The following is a 10,948-nucleotide window of genomic DNA, read 5'->3' on the forward strand; positions in this document are numbered from 1 at the left end:
GCCGACTAGACGGGGGCCGAATGGGGGCCGATCTGCTGGCAGGTTCTATGTTTCTGTGTTAATATATTCTGTGCCTTATACAAAAAAGGGAATGCAACATGAAATCCTGCCTGGGGTTTGCACAATGTATTTCTGAGTGGGACAAGACAAATAGCTGCACAAACCCTAATTGGAATCTTCTGTATCTGCATTTCGGGATCATTTATAGCGCGCGCCACATCTGGGAAGCTTCTGCAGAACACAATGTATTTTCGTGATAAACAAAGCGAAAAAGATAACCACTGGGTTGATCATATCCCCGGAACGCGTCAAATCGCTACAATTCTGGGCAACTCCTCGTTCTTCTTCCCCTTATTTGCGGAATTACAGATTGTGTCTAAGTTAAGATCGGGAAATGCATCCACGCAGCACCCTCCTGGCCGTACATTTACTCAGAAATAATGCGCTCTATTATTTTCATCAGATAAACGCCGGGAAATGTAAAGCGCCCGTGATGGAAATCGCGCAAATTGCTAGATAAACACCCAGGGATATTTACAAATCGCAATAAATAAATAAATAAATGTATATATATAAAAAAAACCTATAGGGGGAATAAAGCCTGTATCCTAGGGATAGAGAAAGAGGATTTGTAAATATTTGTAAGAAAATGTTACATTGTATTTCAGACATTCTGATTGAGCCAAAAGCAAATTAGCAAAATGAACAATATTGAAAATACAGAAAAAAAGGCAGTTTTCTATGTTGAAAAGGAACTCAACATGTTTCCTAACACATATTTTGCATGTTTGGAGGGAAGGCGGGGGGAGTGCCATAAATTGCAATCCACCCCCACCAATACGCCTGGCAAGCAAAGAGTTAAAATACAGCCTTCAATATAAAAAAATGAAATAGATGAAATAAAATCCCGTTCTTATCCACATTTGGGAAATAATTAGCTCTTAATAAAAATCATTCATTAAAGTCTTTAAAGACCTCCTATAACCTTCTAAGGGGGCTTTCTTCTAGAATGAGACCAGCGTCTTCAGCTCTAGATATCGTATACACTGGAAATGATGTCAGCCTTGGGGGTTTTTTTTGAGGGGGGGGCAGTTTTATGTCTTATAATAGTTAATAAATGGTTAATTAATAACATAATGTACTCCTACATTTTGGCACGTGTTGGAAAAATCGACATGAATACAACGTTGCATGCGTGTCTCGAATTAGAATGCAAAACATGAAAGGCTACATATGTTGCTCCAGACACGTCTGTATCCAAAATTTCCAAAACCGCAACAAAGTTAATATAAATGAAAAAAAATCCTCGAAAATTTCCCAAATGCAACTTTGCGGCCGCGTCGCTCGTGGCTAAAATCACAGCAGATCAAAGTCTCTGGGAAAAGATATGTTTGTTGTGATCGGAAGTGAAGGACCCACTTTGCATCGTGCGAAAAAACAGATGTATCCGTGGGTTTCTGGAAGGATTAACATTGCAAGTTTTTTTTATTTTTTTTTTTTCTGTTCAAAACACAAGGGCTCTGCGCATGTATAGCAAGGTTATAATGCTGGAAGAGAAGTGATCTGAAATAAACCAGGCACCATATGTAGGCAGAAAGAAACAGGATTTAGCCTCTAATCTTTATCGTCTGATTCATCTGACTCACAAACTAGGGTTTAGTTTATGTTTTCAAAGAAAGTTCATTGGAAATTCAGTTCATTTGACCATAAAAAATGAAATATTCTTAAATCTCGCGCACTGGCAGAGGCTGAAACTGTAATTTGTCCGCAAATAAATATTGGTTTTCTACCAGCAAAGCAGCTTCCTTCCCTTGAGACAGCCTCCCAAAAAATGACATTTTTCTCTTACAGTCATTATTTTATGTTTAAATTTTTGACAACAGCTTATATTCAAGAGACCTCAGGTTGCAATAGAGACCTCACATTGCAAGAGACCTCACATTGCAATAGAGACCTCAGGTTGCAATAGAGACCTCAGGTTGCAATAGAGACCTCAGATTGCAAGAGACCTCACATTTGGATAGAGACCTCACATTGCGATAGAGACCTCAGATTGCAAGAGACCTCAGGTTGCAAAAGAGACCTCAGGTTGCAATAGAGACCTCACACTGGGATAGAGACCTCACATTGCGATAGAGATCTCACGTTGCAAAGTCTTAAAAAAAATGGCCCTGGGGTGACTCAATAAATACACAGTTTTATTTTCTTAAAGACGAGAGATTTGGGGGTAAAACATCCAAAAGCTTGATTTTACACAAAATAATTATTTTGTATTTATAGCAAATGTATGGATCAAATGTCAAGGGAAAGTTGCAAAATAATATTGTTTTTTTTTATTAATCATAATGTTATTTTTGTAAGAAAAGTGCAGTCACCTGTCACCTGCTAAATACATGTATGTAAGAGGCATGCATTGGAGGCTTTGGCATCATGTTCCAGAGAACGAAGGATCCTTCTAACTAATGACTGGAGGTATAATCTTATCTGCAATGTTAAATCCTGCAAGCTAATGAACATAGTCTTAGGCTGTCTCATTAAGGACTAAGAAAGCTCAGAGTAAGAATGAGTATTAATGCCAGGCTACAAAGAAGCAACTTGGAATGCGATTTTGCTGTAAAACATTAGGGATTTGAGCAATCAGAAAATGGGTTAAAATTGCCAAAGCTGGAGGATTCCATGTAGAATTCACAGTCTTATTCCCAGCTTCTGTTATCTACAAAGCTACAAGTACCCCACTCCAAGGGGGCTGGTGGAGGGGATTTAAGAGGGGGTCTCATTGAGGAGCTGGCATTCTCTATATGATGATAGGGTGGGTGTACAGAACAGCTGTGGGTATTATCCAGCTGCTTCCTACTCAAGGGTTAAAAAAAAATGAGAAAATATTCTTTAAAAGTCCATTTTAATGGGAGGTGAAAAGAAACTGGGGAGGGTGAATTTCTTGTTTTTCTTTTCTGCTACAAATCAGGATGATCTCAAGAAGCAAGTGTTTTCTTGTACACAGGGTGAAACTGCCTCTACCCCCCCCTTTCCACCTCTTGAAGCCTCCAGCCTCAAAGGGTTAAGAATTGACAATGCAAGGATCATCTTCTTAGTATAAACACTTGAAGCAGGATTCAGAGAGATGAGCTTCTAGCTTGGTTTCTTAACCCTTTTCCTTCCACATTCTGCCAAAAGGGAGAGTCTGTGGCAGTGAAGGTGTTAAAAGACCCCCTCCTCTCACCCTTGAATACTCAGCTGAATAAACACCCTTTAGGCAACTTACACTGTCACATCTGCCCCAAACTAGTGGTTTTGTGTTGTTGTTAAATCCTTCTCTTTTCAGAAAGCTCCCCCTACCCTCCATCCACAGACATGCCCAGAAACAGAACTGACACATCCAGGGGCTGAAGAAGAAGGAGAAAAACATCAAATAAAAGTAGTTGTTTTAATCAAAAAGCTGCAAAAAATAAATAAAATGTATTTTAAAAAAAGATATATTTCCAAGCAGGGCTGGTGAGGAAAGCCCCAGGACAGAAGCCCAGAGCCCCCCAAGGAGCTTCTTTCTTTTGCTTTTGCCAAGAAGTAGCAGAGGGTTTGTTGGAGCAAAAAAAGCAACAATGTAACAAGAACACGAACCATAGCAACAACAACAACAACAACGTAACAACAATGTAACAAAAATGTCAGAAGAAGAATGCATGAAGCCTGCAGCTCCTACCTAAGCATGGCTGTCTCTCCTTGTCTGACCACCAGGTTGTCCACTGCCGGCCACGGGAAGTCCATGCTCTGTGCGGCTGGGAGGCAGGAGGGCAGGAGGCAGCAGACGCTCAGGATGACTGCCCCCAGCCACTGGTTGCAGCAGCAGTAAGCAGCACCCTGCAGCAGCATCATCCTGTCCATGAGTGCCTGGGCTGCCCCGGCTCGGCTCTGCCTCTCTCTCTGCCCCGGGATCGTGGGAGGAGTGGGTTGTGGTCTCGGGTGGCTCGCACACCATCTAGTGCTGCTGGAGAATGAGCAGGATCGGCAGCAGCAGACGGCCCCCAGGCTCTCAGCCGGTTGCCATGCGGCCGTTTCCTTAGCAACCACAGCCAGTGATGGAGAGGAGATGCAGCATCACCTAGAGTACAGACGCCTCACTCACACTCACTGCATACAGTACACTGGGGCCCCACTCACACTCACTGCATGCACTGGGGCCACACTCACTGCATACAGTACACTGGAGCCCCACTCACACTCACTGCATGCACTGGGGGCACACTCACTGCATACAGTACACTGGGGCCCCTCTCACACTCACTGCATGCACTGGGGCCACACTCACTGCATACAGTACACTGGGCCCCCACTCATACTCACTGTATGCACTGGAACCACACTCACTGCATACAGTACACTAGGGCCCCACTTATACTCACTGCATGCACTGAGGCCACACTCACTGCATAAACTGCATCCCCACTCACATTCATTACATTCATTAGACTGGGGCTCCACTCCTACTCACTGCAGGGATCACAATCACTGCATGCACTGCATCTACACTCTTTGCATGCCCTTCACTGGGGCCCCCACTCACACTCACTATATCCGCCACACCCCATTCGCGCTCACTGCATTCACTATGGTCCATAATCACACTCACTCCATGTACTGCAGCCCACATGCATTTCATGCACTGAACTGAAGTAACACTCACTGTGTGCATTGTACTGGTACCCCCCAACACTCCTGCACTACACAGGGGTACAACTCACTACATGCACAGGCCCCACTCACACTAACTGCGTGCTCTGTTCAGGGGTCCCCCTCATTATATGCAAAGCATAGGGGCCCACTCACGCTCACTGAACACACAGCACTAGGGCCCTAGTAACCATTTTGTATGCACTGCACTGGAGCCCCCCCCCTCACCCTCACTACAAGCGCAGCATTGGGGCTCCACAAACACTCACTAGATGCATAGCATTTGGAGTCCCACTCACATTAACAGGATCCACTCATAATCACAGCACTGTGGGTGTCATTCTAGAAAATGACGGGAGAAGCAGCAGAGGGTGCAAACGCTAGTCTGTGTAACGGAGTGAATCCGGTGAAAAGAACTGCCTGACTTTATGGGGTTAAAATGTATATAAAAAAGGCGAAGATTCCTGTTGTGTTACACGGCAGAATATTTTCATTCATTTTATTTTTGATGTGGATTTTTGGTATAATTAGGTAATGATTGGATACATATAAAGACACACAAACCAATTAACCCTTCAAGGGCTAGTTTAATGTATATGAGTCTACATCTCCCCACTCACCGGCAGCTGGGTCCCGCTGGTAACGTCACCGGGGTCGCCGGGGAACCTTTTTTAGGCCCAGCCGTTCTCCTGGACTCTTTTGGCCCCGGCGCGGCCTGAATCATCGCTATTTCTGTCTCGTTAGTATTCTGGCCGCTTCCTTTTTTTTGTGTGTAACTGGCTGTTTCTGTCACTTTCACCTGCCACAATCAGTCAGCCCCGGCTGCTTCCTGCGTACCCATAAAACCACATTTGTCTGCCCCAGGTTGGCCCTCGGGGGGTTTATATCAATACAAAGGGTCCATTCAAAATGTCTTAGAGTTTAAATAACGCACGACTTGTCGCTCATTACGTTGTTTTTTTTTGGGCAGGAAACACTTGTTTGGCGCCTGAAATTGCCCCGTAAAGTGAAATGAAACATTTTATCTTCTGCAAATCACCTTTTAGTGGATAAACCTCCCAGTGACCCTGAAACAGTGACCGATAGGCATTTCATCCCTAGGGCAGCAACAGCGCAAACCAGACTCGGTTTAATGGCTTCCGCGAGGTATGGGTGAAAATATCTTTGGAAGAGGCAGTGCCGGTGGGAAATGCACATTATTCTATAAACACAAACTATGACATCATTAATGAGTCCAGTTTAATCACATTTCCAACCAGATATAGATTCATTTTCTTACATAAAATATGGATGTTTTTGACCCCAGATCTGCCTGAGTCAAATCAAAGTTATATTTTTACTTACAACGGAGAACAATTAAAGATAATAATAAAGATTCTTAAAGGGCAAAAATGTTATTTTTATCCATGGGCATAACCCCTAGCGCTGTATACAGTAATAACCCTCCAGTGCTATATATAGTAGTTACCCCCAGCCCTCTATAGAGTAAAAAACCCCAGCGCTGTATACAGTAATATAACCTCAAGCGCTGTGTACAGTAATAACCCCCCAGCACTGTATACAGTAATAACCCCTAGCGCTGTATACAGTAATAACCCCCCAGCCCTGTATACAGTAATAACACCCAAAGCTATATACAGTAATATAACCCCCAGCGCTGTATACAGTAATATAACCCCCCCCAGAGCTGTGTACAGTAATATACCCCCCAGCGCTGTATACAGTAATATAACCCCCAGTGCTGTATACAGTAATAACCCTCCAGTGCTATATATAGTAGTTACCCCCAGCCCTCTATAGAGTTAAAACCCCCAGCACTCTATACAGTAATTTAACCCCCAGCGCTGTATACAGTAATATAACCCCCAGCGCTGTATACAGTAATATAACCCCCCAGCGCTGTATACAGTAATATAACCCCCAGCGCTGTATACAGTAATATAACCCCCCAGCACTGTATACAATAATATAACCCCCCAGCGCTGTATACAGTAATATAACCCCAGCGCTGTATACAGTAATATAACCCCCAGCGCTGTATACAGTAATATAACCCCCAGCGCTGTATACAGTAATATAACCCCCAGCGCTGTATACAGTAATATAACCCCCAGCGCTGTATACAGTAATATAACTCCCAGTGCTGTATACAGTAATATAACCCCCAAAGCTGCATACAGTAATATAACCCCCAGCACTGTATACAGTAATATAACCCCCAGTGCTGTATACAGCAATAACCCCCAGCGCTGTATACAGTAATAACATCCAGAGCTGTATACAGTAATAACCCCCAGCGCTGTATACAGTAATATACCCCCAGCATTGTATACAGTAATATAACTCCCCATCGCTGTATACAGTAATAACCCCCAGCGCTGTATACAGTAATATAACCCCAGTGCTGCATACAGTAATAACCCCCAGCGCTGTATACAGTAATATAACCCCCAGCGCTGTATACAGTAATATAACCCCCAGTGCTGTATACAGTAATGACACCCAGAGCTGTATACAGTAATAACCCCCAGCACTGTATACAGTAATATAACCCCCCAGCACTGTATACAGTAATGTTGGTTGGTGACAAAAACCTGGTTTTATCTCATTTTGCCCCAATAAACTCCCTTAATCTGCAGACCTGGAGCCGCCGTTGCTGTCAGTCATGTGATATTTTGGGGGACTTTTCCTGCCCAACTACCACACTGAGCTGATACTTTATGGCAATGCTAACAAAGTCCTTTCATAGACTTGTATTAGTCAGAGTGTCCTGCTGGGTGATTAAGACTGAGCCATTCTATTGTTTCCCACAGGCAGTATGATAAGGAGTCGGGGTGTTTGTCTAGTGATATGCAGCTGCCTGAAAACATTATATTATGGGCAACAACTACAACTGGGGTAAAAAAAAAAAAGAAAAGAGAGAGCGATATTTTTATTTTTTTTTAAAACTTGTTACTGTATTGCTCTTCAAAAGTTGAGTACCTCTGATGCCATTGGCTAATGACTCCTATATGTTAGGTAATGCTATGATGACATCATTACAGTTGTTTTTCTGTAAATTTTTCTTCCAACCTCATGGAATTCTGACACACGGCTGTGACTCACTCGAGCTGTCGGAGAGTTTCCCTGCTTCGTTATGACTTTCTATCTCAAAATAGCTTCATATCAACACCACTCTATTTTCTTTCTCCAAAATAACAGATGGTTTGTGTTTTTTACATTTATTTAAGAGATGACTCCTGTTTGTAAGTTGCATTAAGTGTTATTCTGAAGATCAGCTAAATCCCAGCTCTTAAAAACCAATGGCCAGAGAGGACATCATTTACACCTCTAGGACCTTGGATCAATAGACCTTAGGAGATGAAATGTATCATATGAACACACATAAGTCACTCAAATTCTACATTTTAGAATTCTACACATCAAATAAACTCATGTTACAGATTGGAAGCAGCCACCTTTAAATGTTCTCAGGATCTACAGGATTATTCCTCCCCATTAAATTTTCTCTCCCCTCTGGTTAAGTTGCTGATTGTTGCTGATTGGTTCAGGCAGCCTTTGGTTCAGGGCAGGGGAGGGGAAGAGAGAGAAGATAAGGACAAAGAATTAGATAATGCTAGTGTTGCCACATTCAGTCCTCAACTCATACACATCCGGCTCCTTAGTCTAAGACGAGACCAACGGCTCATTAAGATTTAAGTCTTTACAGCGGGAAAAACGGGCGACTAGACGGGGGCCGGACGGGGCCGCTGGGGGCCGATCTGCCGTCATATTCCAGGTTTTTATGTAAATCCCCCTTACTTTTACCATTTTTACGTTGAATTCGATCTCGACCTTCAACCAACCTGCAGCGAGTGACGCTACACCTGTCTTCATTTTCAGTGTCAGTTCTGCCCAACCCTTTCCCCGATCCATGAAATGAATCACTTATTATCTGTGGTATAATTCAGTCTGGTTATGGAATCATATTATCATGCATAGCCACACGCTTGTTTACACATATTTATGAAACACATGAGCTCGCCGCCATCTGGGCGGTGATATTTTCTGGTTCCTGTGGACGGATCACAACCTGTTCCCACATACGATTTTGTTGACTGTCTCGTTGTGTCGCAGGTGAACGAAATCCCTGAACCGGTTTCCGTGTTCATCCCTTTCTTCATCGTGAAAGACATTATCCATCAGGAGTGAAATGTCTCCCATACCTTATGTCAGGAATAATACTGACGATCCTGATGAAGGGCAGCCATTGAAGAAACTAGTCGCTTGCCTGTTCATCATCTTAGATGTGGAGGCTCTGTTTGTCACCCAGTGGTTCTTTTTATTTGTATTGGGTTGAAATACCGAATTAATGAAATGTCATTATTTTTATAATTAAATTTTAATTATTTAATAATTTGTCCCTTATTTCTGGGACTTCTTTCTTTCTTTCTTCCTTCCCTCTTCTTTCTTTCTTCCTCTCTCTCTCTCGCTTTCTTTCTTTCATTTTAATTCCATCCCTTCTTTGTTACATTGTCTTTATTTTTTTATTCCTTCCTCATTTTTCTTTTCTCCTCTTTCTATCTTTCTTTCTTTCTTTTCTTTCTTTTTACTTCCATCCTTTCTTTGTTACATTCTCTTCCTCCCTTCTTTTTTCTTTCCTCCTCTCTTTTTCTTTCTTTTTTTCTTTCTTTCTTTTCTAACAATTGGTTCAATTCTGTAAATATGCCAAAGCCTTAATATGGTATATAAATTTCCACAACTTTGGTCATAGAACCATATCATTTTGTGTCCTGAATCTAAGACTAGACCAACATCTTTGGAGTCTAAAACAAGACCAACGACTGATTAAGGTTTGAGTCTTTACAGCAGAAGAAACAGGCGACTAGATGGGGGCCGGATGGGTCTGAACTGCCAGCAGATTCCATGTTTCTATAGAGTGTAATACTTACATATCAAAGTGATTGGTGAGGTGGGTTAATCTGAAGGAAGTGTTAATTACAGATTGGACTGGGGATAATCTGATGGAAATAGGGCTAATTAGAAAGTGGTTACAGTCATTAAAAAAGTTAATGATCATTTACATTTGTAATTTGTCCTGTTTTGCATCGAAAAATGGGTCCATGGAAGATTAGGTGAGTGACAGAGTATTCTGAGCCAAGAAAGGAAGCTTAGAAAGGTTAAAGAGCTGAGTTTCCAGCGGAAGAACGTCCCGCCGTCTGCAGATACAAGAGAGAAGAAAGGTTTCTTCAGACCAAAAGACGACAGATGTCAAAGCGATGAAGCAAATAAAAGGGAAGTCCACGGGGGAAGCGTTATACTGTAACACATGTGTTTGACTTTGAACATTACTGGAAGGGAATGAATTTGAGTGAAAGGGAATGAATTGTGGATGGAGCATAAGGTCAACGAGTGGTTTCCATCTTCTGACGCTGGATCTTTCTAACAACTTCTTTTACGCTACTATGTTTCCAATGTGCTCCTCCTTACCGTTCTTCAGAATAAAGTACTCATGTTACGTCGAGTAGCACTTTCAGTCTCATCCAGAAAAAGATCTCAGACTAAGGGCTCTTCGTTCACATTGGTTGTAGATGTACATGGAGGCCTCACTCACACTCAGCTTTACACATACCAAGTATGAACCGCTTCTTCTGCATGTGCCATATGCCTTGTCTTTCAGTGTGTGTTGGTCAGGGAGATACCTTCTGCCCTGGGTCGACCTAATGTCCTATGCTTTGACCTTCAGTATCCTCCAGGTTAAGTTTTAATGGCTGTACAGGTGTCTGCATCTGGTGTCATTCTACGTGTGCATTCACTGCAGGGAGATCTCGTCAAACTAGCAATTCATTTTTTGATTCGGTAACTAAGATAACAGACCAGGGAGAAGCAGTAAATGGATTTTAGTAAGGCTTCTGACACCGTCCATCATAGAAGACTCATAAATAAATTGTTGTCTTTGGGTTTTGGTTGGTTGAGAGACGAGAGCCATAAGGTTGTAGTTAATGGGGTATATTCAGGGGAAAGGTTTTTTTAGTAGGGTACCTCAGGGATCAGTATTGGGGCCTGTACCTTTTATAATTTTTATTAATGAAATTACAGACTTAATGTTGAAGGATGTCTTTTCCTGATGATACAAATGTCTGCAACAGGTTAGATCTCACGGGTGGAACAACTCAAGTGGCAGCCGCAGTTTCATGTTGATAAATGTAAAATAACGCACTTGGGATGTAAAGGCAGAATATGGCATTTGGGACCTTGTGCTGCCAGTGACAACGGAAGAGAGTGACTTGGGGGTAATTATTTC

At 42.4% G+C, this 10,948-nt stretch overlaps 1 protein-coding gene across 2 annotated transcripts in view; it reads right to left on the reverse strand.

Annotated features, from left to right (window-relative positions):
* NEGR1 (neuronal growth regulator 1) overlaps window positions 1-3,972 on the reverse strand; it is a 203,090-nt gene extending 199,118 nt beyond the window's left edge. For both annotated transcript variants that reach the window (XM_053468797.1, XM_053468798.1), the window contains exon 1: window positions 3,698-3,972. In XM_053468797.1, coding sequence (XP_053324772.1) covers window positions 3,698-3,879 — 182 coding nt within the window. In that variant the 5' untranslated portion in view covers window positions 3,880-3,972. The remainder of the gene's footprint in view (window positions 1-3,697) is intronic.
* Between the last annotated feature and the right edge of the window lie 6,976 nt (window positions 3,973-10,948).

This window comes from Spea bombifrons, chromosome 6, assembly GCF_027358695.1.
Source record: "Spea bombifrons isolate aSpeBom1 chromosome 6, aSpeBom1.2.pri, whole genome shotgun sequence".
Taxonomy (NCBI): Eukaryota; Metazoa; Chordata; class Amphibia; order Anura; family Pelobatidae; genus Spea; species Spea bombifrons.